Source organism: Galeopterus variegatus, unplaced genomic scaffold (genome assembly GCF_000696425.1).
Source record: "Galeopterus variegatus unplaced genomic scaffold, G_variegatus-3.0.2 Scaffold150, whole genome shotgun sequence".
In the NCBI taxonomy this organism is placed as follows: domain Eukaryota; kingdom Metazoa; phylum Chordata; class Mammalia; order Dermoptera; family Cynocephalidae; genus Galeopterus; species Galeopterus variegatus.
In genome coordinates this window covers 145,396-159,335 of record NW_007726261.1, presented here as the reverse complement: position 1 = coordinate 159,335, position 13,940 = coordinate 145,396, and the positions used below count along the sequence as shown (strand labels likewise).

The 13,940-nt window shown below is 38.1% G+C and overlaps 1 protein-coding gene across 3 annotated transcripts in view; it reads right to left on the bottom strand.

The window, feature by feature from the left end:
* PDXDC1 (pyridoxal-dependent decarboxylase domain containing 1) overlaps positions 1–13,940 on the bottom strand; it is a 48,969-nt gene that overhangs the window by 12,852 nt on the left and 22,177 nt on the right. For all 3 annotated transcript variants that reach the window (XM_008591697.1, XM_008591686.1, XM_008591691.1), the window contains exons 7-13: positions 12,217–12,285; positions 11,316–11,394; positions 7,672–7,756; positions 6,722–6,770; positions 6,467–6,568; positions 5,482–5,607; positions 2,063–2,113 (exon numbers count right to left, since the gene is read on the bottom strand). In XM_008591697.1, coding sequence (XP_008589919.1) covers positions 2,063–2,113; positions 5,482–5,607; positions 6,467–6,568; positions 6,722–6,770; positions 7,672–7,756; positions 11,316–11,394; positions 12,217–12,285 — 561 coding nt within the window. The remainder of the gene's footprint in view (positions 1–2,062; positions 2,114–5,481; positions 5,608–6,466; positions 6,569–6,721; positions 6,771–7,671; positions 7,757–11,315; positions 11,395–12,216; positions 12,286–13,940) is intronic.

Here is a 13,940-nt window from a genome sequence, read left to right as displayed (position 1 = left end):
AAATATGTATGACTTCAGATAGTAAAAAGTGCATTGCAGAAGGAAAAAACCTAGGGGAGGGAAAGTGATAGATGGTGATAGGAGGTTATCTTAGGGTGGTCAGGAAAGACCTTTCTGGAGAGGTGATGTCTGAACTAAGATCTGAAAGGTAAGAAACCAGTCATGAGAAAAATTGAGAGGAATAGTATTTCCAGGAAGAGGGAACAGCATGGACAAAGGAGGCTGCTGTGAGGGTTTAAACAAAATACTGCATGTAAGGTATTTAGTACCACCCATGGTACCTAGTAAGTGTTTCACAAGCAGCAGCTGCAATAGAGATGATGATGATGAAGACTGATAGGTTACAACGTCTCATGGTGTTTGCCAATTATCGTACGCTCTACTGAAAAAAGCAACCATTTGAAGAAGGGACAGAGTAGGGTTTATGCCTTGGCCATGTGTGGCCTTACAAAGATGCTCCAAAACAACTGCAGATTAACTAGCACCATCAAATTCCCCCTACTTGGAATGAGGGACTAGAGAGGACATGAGGAAGAGCCTGAGTATATTCCACAAGGCAGGGAAAGGAAAAGCATACAGGCCCAGCACTGCCTTCTTTGATTCCCAACAGCTCTCTCAACCCACTTCATAATTTGGGTCTGTTTGCAATCAGAGGAATCTAATCAAGATACTTTCATTTGAAGGTTCAGCTCACAGGTTCAGGAGGCTAAGAGAATGAATCAATGTCACAGGGCCACCCCATGGCACCACTGAAAGTAAAACCCAAATCTCCTGACTTACATTCATCCCCTCTGCTTCTCCAGTGAGCCACTCTCCTCTTCCAAGGCTCCCCATAGCTAGAACTCAGGTCAGGTGGCTCCAAGCTCCTACTTAGCAGACAATGTCGAGTAGCCCTCCCAAACCAAAACATTTTCTAAAATAGAAATAAACTGTACTAACTTGAGCCCCAAATAAACTCAGATATTAGTTTTAAACTTAACTGTACTCTGCAGACTTGTCCAAGAAACACCCAGTGAATCTATTTAATTCAGAATCTGACATACATATTTCCTGCAATCCTAAAATGCAATGAAGCAAAACATGAAAACATTCAAACCTGAATTGATAATCATTCTTGGTTGTTAGCTCTGCTAAATCCTCCTTTCCTTGTCTAGTTATTAGCCCTAGGGAGCAATCTCTGATAGATTTATTTTAGGAAGACACCAGGAAAAAACAAGAGCAAGGCTGCTTGCTTTTCTCTTTCTCATTCCCCTTTGTGCAAATGAAAACTCTGGTGTCAGAAGGTTTCAGAAAGAATAGCCCAAGAGATTTTGAATGTTCCCAACATAGAGAAATAATAATGTTTGAAGTAATGGAAAAATATATCCGTGGTTGGCAGGGTTTCAGGGGAGAGGGGTTCAGAGGGAATGAGGCAGAGATGAATAGGTGCGGCACAGAGGATCTTTAGGGAGTGAAACTATCCTCTTTGACAATGTCAGGAGTGAATACATGATGTTATGCACTTGGCAAAACCCACAGAACTGTATAACAAGAAGGGGGAGCCCTAACATAAAACTGAGTTTAAAAAAAAAAAAAAAAGAAAAGAAAAGAAAAAGTAACCCAGAGCATTTGGAAACATAAAATGATTTTACATTTCAGGAAAACGGGTGTTCTAAAGTCCCTGGGCAGGTGAAGTCAATTGTGTTTATAAGAGGACTACATGAAAAGCACTGTAATAATTTAAACATTGCATGGTACAAATTTCTTGGTTTTGGGCTAACTGTATAATTAGGTCATAAATATATGCATGATTCCTTCCCAAAGAATGTGTTTTTTTTTTATTGGAGCTGCCACAATTCCACTGAAATGTGTCAAACCTGGAAAAAATCTAAGTACAAATTTCTTGGTTTTGGGCTAACTGTATAATTAGGTCATAAATATATGCATGATTCCTTCCCAAAGAATGTGTTTTTTTTTTTATTGGAGCTGCCACAATTCCACTGAAATGTGTCAAACCTGGAAAAAATCTAAGTTAAAAAAAAAAGTTATTTATTTCAAGAATAGATGAAATTATATACTATACCAAGATTTTGATGTGGTTCACCTTCTTCAAACTTTCCTGCAACCGTTGACTCTGCAAATGACAAAAAGCAGCTTATGTCATTTCATTGGATTGATCCAATTTTTTAAGAAGTGGTTTCCATGAGGGGCTTTGTGGGTCTGCAGACAAGAACCTTAGGCAGACAAAGTCATCAGCAACTTTGTGATTTCTAAGTTTGGCTGCCAGTTTTTGCATTGCAACATCTGCAAATATTCCCCCATCTTTCACTTAAAAGTTCCATGGAGTGATACGAGAAAAGCTGTTTCTAATTAGACATATGTGAATCTGTCATTAGGAACATAAGTCATCCATTCAAAAGCTACTGAGTGCAAATGTGTGCAAGGTACAATCCTGAATATCGGAGAGGCCAGTGATAAATGAGAGAATACAGTGCACTCAAGAGCTGGGTAAGGGCATGGCTCTGCCACTTACTACCTGCAGGACCATGGGTAAGTTACTTACTTTGCCATTTACCACCTATGACCTTGGACAAGTTATTTAACCTTTCTGTGCTTTAGTTCCCTTAACTATAAAATGGGGGTGATAATATCTATCTTACAGGGTTGTCGTGAAGGTTAGAGGTGTTGATATGCATTAAGTGCTAAGAAACTGTAATTACAGTGTGCATTGTGTGAGGGCCACCATCATCATCGCACCATCATCATTGCTATATTAATGACTCAATTTCTGTTCCCTCATCACTGAGTTGGGAATAATAACAGTACCTAACTCATGGGGTGGGGTACATTAATTCAACAGATATTCATTGAGTATTGGACACTGGAAAGTCCATCATGAAAACTAATTCTTAATACATTGTGATTGGTGGAACTTACATTGCAGTGAAGTTGTGGGGATTGTGCTTGGCACTGAGTAAATGCTCAATAACTGCTACTCATGAAGAAGAAGAAGAAAGAAGAAAGTGGGAGGAGGAAGAGGGAGGAGGAGGAGGCAGAGGAGGAGAAGGTAGTGGGAGAGGAGGAGGCGGCGGGGAGGGAGAGAAATAGGACAAGAAGATACTGATTTCTGCTCTCAGGGAATGTATGATCTCATGTGGACTATAAGGCATGAATATACACAGATAACCACATCCGGTAAATTTCCATGCAGTTTAACATGGCCATTTAGCAAGGTGAGCCAGCAGGAGGTTATCATTCAAATCCACATGAGTATTTGAGATCAGCTACAGTTTTTGCTTGCAGGAAGATGCCAGAGCTGTGGTAACGTCAAGGGTTTGGTAGTTAATGTCATCATTATTTTCCTGCACTCCATAGGCCAAGGGGAATTGAAAAACTTTCCCTTGAGTGCCCAAACCGTCCCTAAACTGACAAAGTTACTATGGCAATAAAGGCTTCTCCTTCCTAAGAATCAAACTTCAAGATGTGAGCTAACAGCACAATGAGAACACATTTTTGAAAATGTGGTGCTTTTGTAAATACAATGAGCATAAATCTTAAAATTATTATTATTATTTTTAACAGGGCTTACAGCCTTAAAAAAAATTTTTTTAAAATTATTTCTTTTTCCTTTTTGTCTTTTTTTTTTTTTACTGACCGGTAATGGGATCGCAACCCTTGGTGTCATGCCCGTACCGGGGACCGGCAACGGCATCGCAACCCTTGGTGTTGTGCCCGCACCGCGCTCAGCCAGTGAGCGGGAACCGGTCTCCACATGGGATCCAAACCCTCGGCGGGAGCGCTGCCACGCTCCCAAGCGGCGCACTCTCTAGTGCACCACCGGGCCGGCCCATTAAAAATTATTTTTTAATGTAAAAATGAACTAGGGGCTGGCCAGTGGCTCACTCGGGAGAGTGTGGTGCTGATAACACCAAGGCCATGGGTTCGGATCCCACATAGGGATGGCCGGTTCGCTCACTGGCTGAGCGTGGTGCTGACAACACAAAGTTTAGGGTTAAGATCCCCTTACCAGTCATCTTTTAAAAAAAAAAATGTAAAAATGAACTATCCTAACATATTATGAACCAAAGGACTACTGCTAGAGCAACATGAATATACTAATTTTTCCTAAGTATAAAAATGACACTTAAGAAAGTACAAATTCAGGGCCGAGCCCGTGGCGCACTCAGGAGAGTGCGGTGCTGGGAGCGCAGCAGCGCTCCCGCCGCGGGTTCGGATCCTATATAGGGATGACCGGTGCAGCTCACAGTGCTCACTGGCTGAGCGCGGTGTGGCCGGTCTCAAAAAGGACAAAAAAAAAAAAAAAAAAAGAAAGTACAAATTCCCCAAGAATATATTTTAGAACAAAGATTTAAACCTGTATGAATAACTTACTATATGATATGGCACTACTGTAAGAGCTTTACCCGTATCAACTCATTTAAAGTCCTCAAGGGCTGGCTGGTTAGAGCACCGTGTTGTAACACCAAGGCCAAGGGTTCAGATCCCCATACTGGCCAGCCACCCCTCCCCTCCCCAGAAAAGTCTTCAAAACAATCTTTTGTTATATTATTATTCCTATCTTATGGGTGAGAAAATAGAAGTGTTGAGAAGTGACATTATGCTTTTGAACTTAGGTAGGGCTCCGCTCTCACACTGCATAAATATGGCTTTTTCTGCTAAGTACTATGGTTTAAATCTTTGTGTCCCCCCAATGCAAGAGAATTTAGAGGTAAGGTCTTTAGGAGGTGATTAGGGCATTGCAGGTGAAGCCCTCATGAATAAGATTAGTGACCTTATAAAAGAGGCTGAAGGGAGTGTGTTTGCCCCTTCCACATGTGAGGACTCACAGAAGGCATCATCTATGAGGATTAGGCCCTCACCAGACACTGAATCTGCTGGCACCTTGGTCTTGAACTTCCCAGCCTCCAGACTATAAGCAATAAATTTCTGCTGCTTATAACCCAGTCTCAGGTATTTTGTTATAGCAGCCCGAACCAACTAAGACACTAAACTACAGCATAATTATATATATTTTACAATTCAAATGGAAGAATTAGAATTGTCCCCAGATCCCTGCAGATTAGGAACCCAATCAAGCCAGTTGGTGTTAAAAATATCCATGCCATCCAAAAGCATCCTTCAGCCTTCCTGCTTCCTTACCCTGGAGTCAGTCAGTCAAGGGGAACATCTATGCCCCCTTTATGCATCCTTCTCCACTCCCTGGAAGTCATCTTGTGACTTCTTTTCTCAGCCCATGTGGACACTGGTATTCATTTTGATCTGATACCATGTGGACACGAATGCTGAGACCAACCCCAGAACTTTCTTCCAGAACTTTGAGCAAGAAACATATACATGTGGGACAATTAGTCTGTTTGCTCATGAGATGGTAAATTTAGATGATGAGGTAGTAGATGCAGGGTACATAAATGAAATATTTTGCTATCTCTGCTTTTGCCAAGGAGTCTTTGTGACTCATTTAAACTTCAGGTGTCTACTCACCAGTTGACAGGCATGCTTTATCCTCTCCACAATCCCATCAAGTCCCAAGTATTGTAAAGATAACCACAACGGCAGGGCACGGAGTTTGTCTGCTGGCTTATTTGATGTAAGACCAGAAACTAAGGTCTAAAAAAGCCAATATGGGTTTATTAATCAAAGCCATTGAAATCTCATAACAGAATCAACTAGCTACCATTCACTACTCACTTAGTCCATTACAAATGCTATGCTTTAGATATTTGGCTTGCATTATCCATTTGATCCTCCGACAACTCTATGAGGTGACTATTCTAGGAAACTCAGCTCAGAGACATTGCTTTGTTCAAGGCTAAGGAGTGGCCAAAGTCAGGATGAGAATCTAGATGGGTAACATCCCAGAGCCAGAGCTCTTTGCCATTTAAGACGTAGCCCATTCCAAGGTTGCTCTGAGTGTCCTCAAATACCTAGGCATTATCGACTGAGCAAGATATCAACTGTTTCAGCAGTAATCATCTAAAGCTTATTTTACACATGTATCACAATTGATCTATTATCAAGAACCACAACTATGATTTAAAAAAAAAAATCATGCTACAACCTATTGGACAATGTGGACCAGGAGCCTTAAAATACTTAAAGTACTTCCGCTCAGTTATTCCACTTCTGTCTCATTATTTCAGTAACAGAAATTTGAAAATATCTTTAAAGTTCACAAATGGAGAATTATTAAATAAACTGTGATACTTAAGTGACAATATTATGCAGTCATAAAATGCCACTAAAAAGTCTTCATACACCCATGGAAGTAAAGGGTGAACAAACAGAACCAATAGAAAAATATACATGGTATGGTTTCACTTATGTTAAAAGATTTTTTTAAAACATGTAATAGAAGTGGAATTAACGAAAATTTTCACTTTTTCCTTTACTTTTCTGTATTTTGCACCCAAAGCCAGTAATGAGTATTAGCCCCTCTGCACTACCTTCCCAGGGAGAGTAAGCTTACCAAGGCAGGATCATCATGTTTATAGAGTGTCACTGCAGGAACTGCTGGCAAACCCAGCCATGGGCCAGGAGTCATCGTCATGCTGTCACATTTGGTTGCAGCCTACCAAAAAGAGAACAACTTTTTATTAGATTATCAGAATACACCAAACCCAACACCCTCCTCCATTCATAAAAACCGTGGAAAGCCATCAGGGATTGAGTGATTTTAAATTCCTTCTTAAAAACAACAATATTTAGTAAATCAACAACATACCAGCACTGACGAGGAGACATAACCTAGAGCCAATGTTGCCAGATTCACACTGGAAGAAAAAACACCAATCTAAGAACTAATTATTTATTGTTGCTTATTCACCAAGTATGTACTTTAAAAAAAAAAAAAAAAGACTGTGCTGTTTTTGCAAGTCGACATTTAAATGTCTTTCAGCTGTGTTATTAGCTTTCATAACAGCAACAGAAGATGTAGTTTATACAAATTTCAAGAAAACTTTGAAAATGCATTTTAACCAAAATGTGTTTCAGGGGACATTTCTTTCTTACTTCATATAATGACTGTACTATTCTAGATCTTTCACAGCTACTATTTTCCAGTCATCATTTTCTGAGGGATAAAATAAAAAGAAACCTGGATAGAGGCTATTTTGACTGCCCTGCATCCTCTTCCCCCTCTTCTCTAAATGGCACTCAAACAGCCTTCTGGGAAACCATCCCAATTTCTATTAGCGCACAAGCTTTGGTTAGAGAAGACAACAAACACCACCTGCTCCAAAGATGGGAAAATAAACTATCAGAGTATGACATTCTCCTGGCCTCAGAAATTTGTTCAATGTGAGACTTCTGACCCACTAAACACAAAGCTGGAAAGAAAGCTAGAGTTTCTGCAGCTACTTTGTACTGAAATAGCAAAGTCTGTCCACAGACAGGGCCAACACAGAGGAAATCAAGCCAAGTGATTGTGATTGGGGGAGGAAGACATTGAATTCTGGTTGACATGCTGCCTAAAGCCAGTCCTAACACTGGTCTTTTTAGTTATGTGAGCCAATAAAATCTCATTTTGCTGAAGCCAATTTGGGTTTTGTTATATGCAACCAAAAGAATGCTTAGTGATGAATGTCACAACAAAGTGAGAGCCTGGATGTCCTCTCTCCATAAGGACTACGTGCAGGCCCAACATGGAGCCAACCACCCTCCCCATCTACTTACCCGTCCACGTGAAGCCATATGCCATACTGCTCACAGAGCTCTTTCAAACGTCCAATCTTGTCTGTGTGTCCTACTGCAGCAGTTCCTGGGAAAAAACAAATAAAAGAATATTAGAAAGAAACAAATATTTTCTGAGTCTTTACAGCATAAGGGTTTTTATACACTTTATCTCCCTAGGAGGGAAGTAACTTCTTATATCCCTATTCTGAGATTTTCTTTGTGGACTGACTTAAAATCAACTTTTGCGAGTTGGTTTACAAAAGTTTTGAAGTGTGTGTATTCTCCATTATATGTATCTAATTGTGTTACTGAAATCTTTTATATACTTGTTTTCTATCTACTTGATCTGTTGATTCATAAGTATATTCAAGTCTCCCACCAAGATTGTGGGTTTGTCAATTTATACTTGTATTAAAGTACTCAATAAGTATAAGTCAGTTTATTTCTTTAGTTTTCCTTCATATATTTCAAAGTTATATTCATTAGCATTCATAACTGTTATTTCTTTTAGACTATGTCTTTCATCAATATAAAGTCTATTTTATCCCACACTAATATTGCTAACAGTACTTTTGTTTTGTCAGCAATTTCCCAAGATCCTTTTCTTTTCTACTCTTATTTTTATTATCACTTCCCGAATTATTTTGACTGAAGTATGTCTTTTATAAAAAAATACATAAATAACTACAGATTTTTTTTCACCCAGGTGCTTTGTTAATATAGAACATGTATTCTGAAGCCAGTTGAAACATACCTTAAGCCACTCCCTTGGTAATTTGCACTACAGATTTTGCTGGGCAGATCCCTTTTCCGACAGAGCTTAAGTAAAACATGGAGTCATGCATTCTCCCAGCTGTCCTAAATTTCCAGTTAACAGAATTCCAACTAATAAGCTTTTGAAACCCTCACAACTGCCTCAAACACAACTAAAAAAAGTGGTTCTTCTGCAAGGTCAACGCCAGGAAAAGGGCTGAAAACCTTTTTCCCCTCACATATAAATCCATCTTAAATTAAAAAAAAAAAATTTAACTGACACATTTAGTTTAGTTGAAATAAGATCAAACGCCAATGCATGGATTGTGCCACATGACCCTTTCATCAAAATAAAAGCATAGTGCTGTGTTTTAGGGACTAGATCACGTTCAGATTCCCTTCTCATATTTTTTGGCAATGTCTGCTGACTAATCCCCAGGAAGTGTATTCTGGAGACTGTAATGCAGTCACACTGGTAAGTCCCTCAGTCACATGCAAACTGCAGCTCCTCCAGTCTATCAAGGATTTAAATATGGGTGGATCTGTTTCCTTCTAAACACACAATACGGTAAGTCAGGCAGCAAGTGGGGTTTTTCCTGCTTGCAACAGGGTAGACATTTAAAGAGGTTTTTCCTGTTTGTTTTTTTAAATAAATAAAGTATAATTTACACATAATAATGTATAACATAATTTACACGCATCCTTCCAAGTGTACAGTTCAGTTTTGACAAATGTATAATGTGTAACCACCAACACAACCAAGATATAGAATATTTCCATCACCCTCAAAATCACCCTTATCCTCACTGCAGTTGCTCTTTTTCCCACTCCTCACTGGCCCCAGACAATCCTGATCTGTTTCTGCCACTGTAGTTTTGTCTTTTCTAGAATTTCATATCAATGTGATCATACAGTATGTAACTTTTTGTCTGGCTTTTTGTATTGAGCATGCTTTTAAGATTCATCCATGTTGACGTGCATTTCATTCTTTTCATTTATTGCTTACTATTCCATTATATGAATATACCACAATTTGTTTATTCATTCACCAGGTGAAGGACATCCAGGTTGTTTCCGTTGTGAACATTTGCATACAAGTTTCTGTGTGGATGTATGTTTTCATTTCTCTTTGATAAACACACAGAAGTGGGACTGATGGGTAATATGGCAATTCTATATTTAGCCTTTTGAGGAACTGCAAATTGTTTTCCAGAGTGGCTGTAACATTTTGCACCCTACCAGCAATGTATGAGAGTTCCAGGTGCTCTGCATCCTCACCAGCATTTGGCACCGTATTTTTTTATTTTCTTCATTCTAACAGATTGTAGTAGATCACGGTGATTTTGGTTTGCATTTCTGTAATGACTAATGATGCTAGGCATCTTTTCAAATGCTTAGACGTTCACAGATTTTCTTCAGTGAAGTGTCATTCAAATCTTTGGTTCATTTAAAAAACTGTATTGTTTGTCTCCAGAGTTAAGAGTTCTTTGTATATTTTGGATGTAAGTCCTTTGTCTGAAAAATGTTTTGCAAATATTTTTCTCAGTCTGTAGCTTGCCTTTCCTTTTCTTAATAAGGTCTTTTGAACAGCAAAAGCTTTTAATTTTTGATAAGGTCCAACTTACGGCTCATGCTTTTTGTGTCCTTAAGATATCTTTGCCAAATTGAAGGTCACAAAGATCTCTTCCTAGATTTTCTTATAGTTTTATTATCTTAGATCTTATTTTAGGTCCATGAACCATTTATAATTTTTGTACAGGGTGAGGTCAGGGTTAAGGTTCCATATGGATATCCAATTATTCTAAGATCACTGGTAGAAAAGACTGTCTTTTCTCACTTGAATTACCTTGGCATCTTTGTAAAAAAATCGAATGACTATATATGTCACGTAAGTCTACTTCTGAACTCTTTATTCTCTTAGATTAATCTCCAGTCTTACTTGTAGCTTTATAGGGAGTCTTGAAGTCAGATATAAGTCTTCCAATTTTGTTCTTTTTCAAAATTATCTTGGGTATTCTCAGATCCTTTGTATTTCCAGCATAAATTTTAGAATCACCTTATCAATTTCTATAAAAAATTGTAGGCTGCTGAGATTTTGATAGAGATTGAATCTGCAGATTAGTTTGGGGAGAAATGACTTAACAACCCATGCACATGGCTTATTGTTCCATTTATTTGAGTCTTCTTAAATTTCTCTCAGCACCATTCTGTAGTTTTCAGTGTACAAATTTGTATATGTTTTGTTAAATTTATCCATAAGCTTTTCAGGTTTTTAAATACTATTATGACATTTTAAATTCAATTCTAATTATTCATTGCTAGTATAGAGAAATCCAGCAAACTTGCTAGATTTGCTAATTAGTTTCAGTAGTTTTCTTTAGTGTCCTTAGGACTTTCTATCTATACATTCATGCCATCTGCAAATAAAGACATTTTTACTTTTGCCTTTCTAATCTTATATCATTTATTTTCTTGCCTCATCGTATTGTCTAAAATTTCAAGTACAATGCTGAATATAATATGAAAAAAAGAGCAGAAAGTAGGTTGTTAACCTGCTATCTACAAGATGAATATTTAACTGTGATATTTTAAAATTCAATTCAGGACGGAGAAAGGAAGTACATGAAGAAGATAGAGAAGCATTTACAACCTAAATGAAAAAGTATACACACACACACACACAAAAAAAAAAACATTGCCCAAAACAAACCAACAATGAAAGAAAAATCTAATGAGCAATTTTAATACTGTAGTTCTCACCACAATGCGGATACAGACTATCTTAAACATGTGGCACGCAAACATTTCTTAAGACTTGGTCTTTTTTAGGCTCGATATTTAGCCTCCCTCTTATATATCCAAAAGTGCAGACTCAGGTTCACAATACCTACCAGCATTTGCGACAAGCAACAGGGGCAATCTTCCTCGTTCTATATCATCTTTAATCAGTTTCTCCAGGAAAGCAACATCCTGGGATCAAAAACAAACCATAAAACATGAGGCAATAAGCATAAAAGTATATAATGAAAAATTATGACTTCCAAAAGAAGATGACCCTTAAAATTAATCACTGAAATCAGTTCTTATTCTTGACAATTTTGTTTTATCTAATCACACGTGAAATCAAATCGTTTTCTTGAAGAGTAATTAGAAAAATCAGTTAAACAAGATTAAAGGCGAAAAACTGCAGGTATATAGGACTAACATTTCTCTAGTTTTAAACACGCACATTTAATGTTCTCCCACCGCCCTCCAAAAAAAGCCAGTAATGTACCTACTATTACTCATTGATGTACCTGAACTAGAAAATAAAAGTACCTTGATAAAAGAAATGCAGAACTCTACCATCTATCCCTTTTACTTCTGGCTTCAACACAGAAAGGTTTATCATTTGCATGTCTAAAAATAAGCAGAACTCAATTCCAAGGTTATAATGAAGAACCTCTTTTTCAAAATTTGCCCATTCATAAATCCAGGCAACAGTGATAACTACTTAAATGTATGAGCTTTAGAAGGAATTTCTGATGCTTCTTTAGACTGCCATGTTTCTACTTATAGCATGTGATATAGTGATTACAAGGATTCCTTAAAAGCCAGGTGCTCCTGACCTGTATAACAGACAATCATCATGGACATTCAAACACAGAAGCATGTATTATGCAATGGAAAGACCTAAGCAATAAATGAATAAACTAATTATCTGGAGGCCAGCCAACAGAACTTCAGTTGAAAGGAAGACACAGTTTCAAAACACAATTCCCTATTATTTCACAAACCAAAAAGAGAACTCACCATCTGATGCTGGGATCCAAACATAGTGTTACAGGGCACACGACACAAGCAGGGGAAGGGCAAGCTGAGCTGCAAGAAGAAACAACGCAACTTTACAAGAAAGATCTCTGTCACCATTCACTCAGGATTGTGAAAGACTGTGGCTCTAAGACAAGACACAATTATTCTTTAAAAAAAAATTTCTTTCCTTAGGAACTAACTCTTAATATTATAAATAGATGTTAAAGAACATTTAGAAAGTCAAGCCAAAAAAAAAAAAAAAAAAAAAAAAAAAAAAGGCGAATTTCTACCTGCCTTATAAGAGGATACAATGTAAAATTTCTAAATGAGTCAAGGAACTATCTCTGGTATATTCTAGAACATACCAAAAAACAAAAACACTTTTCCAAACAAACAACTGAGTCCTGAGCGTTCTGGGGGAAGTAATTTATAATTTGGATTCTTCCTCCAAGCATTACTGGTAGATAATGCCAGCTTAAGGCAGTCAGAGAACATCTTACTGATTGGTCCATCCACCCCTAAAAAGTAATAAGTATGGATTTGCAGATGTACATTTCTTAAGAGAAGTGAAGTGTTATGGATGGAGACAGTTACTATCAAATTAATTTTATATTCTTCATTTTTAGCTTTCAAATCCTTTAGTAGTTTATAGTGTTAGGAATTGTAAACAGTGCAGCATATCGTTCTGTATAACTAAGACTTGGCAGCATTTAAAGACCAAAAATTTTACAAGCACTTTGTTCAATTTCTTCCTTAAAGTTTTTTTTTTTAAATTACAAAAGTAATACCCAAGTAAAACAAATCATCAAAAAATAGACACTTAAAGTGAAAATGGCCCCCTATAAGCCACCAACCAACCCACCACTGTTAACAGTTTAGTAAATAACTTTCCAGACATATCTAGGTATCAATATATGTAGTTATGGGGCCGGCCCGGTGGCGCACTGGATAAGTGCGCCGCTTGGGAAGCACGGCGGCGCTCCCGCCCGAGGGTTCGGATCCCACATACAGACCGGTTCCCGCTCACTGGCTGAGCGAGGCACAGGAGCAACACCGAGGGTTGCAATCCCGTTGCCGGTCCCCGGTCCGGTACGGGGGCAACACTGAGGGTTGCGATCCGTTGCCGGACATGGAAAAAGACAAAAGACAAAAAAAAAAAAAAAAAAAAAAAAAAAAAAAAAAAAAAAAAAAAATGTATTTATATAAATTCTTCTAGGTATAAAAAATACATACATATAAGCATGTACATACTTTTAACATGAACATGATCATCTTATATATACTGTTTGCCATCTGCCTTTTTCACTTAACAGAATACTCTTACACATCTTTTATTTTTATTTACTTTTAAAAGATGACCGGTAAGGGGATCTTAACCTTTGACTTGGTGTTGTCAGCACCACGCTCTCCCAAGTGAGCTAACCAGCCATACCTATATAGGGATCCGAACCCGTGGCCTTGGTGTTATCAGCACCATGCTCTCCCAAGTGAGCCACAGGCTGGCCCCTCTTACGTATCTTTTAAGGACTATTTGCTGCTCAAGACAGTCTTGGGTCCACAAGAGCCTAGCTTGCAGTAGATACTCAATAAGTAATCTGCTTCACGTTTGTCTAGGAATATTATAAATCTCCCATTTTGTACACCCTCAAGAAGAGGACATAATTTCTTGCCACTGATGATCACAGCTCACAATCAACTTAAGTCCCGGAGCTTCCCTCACCCAT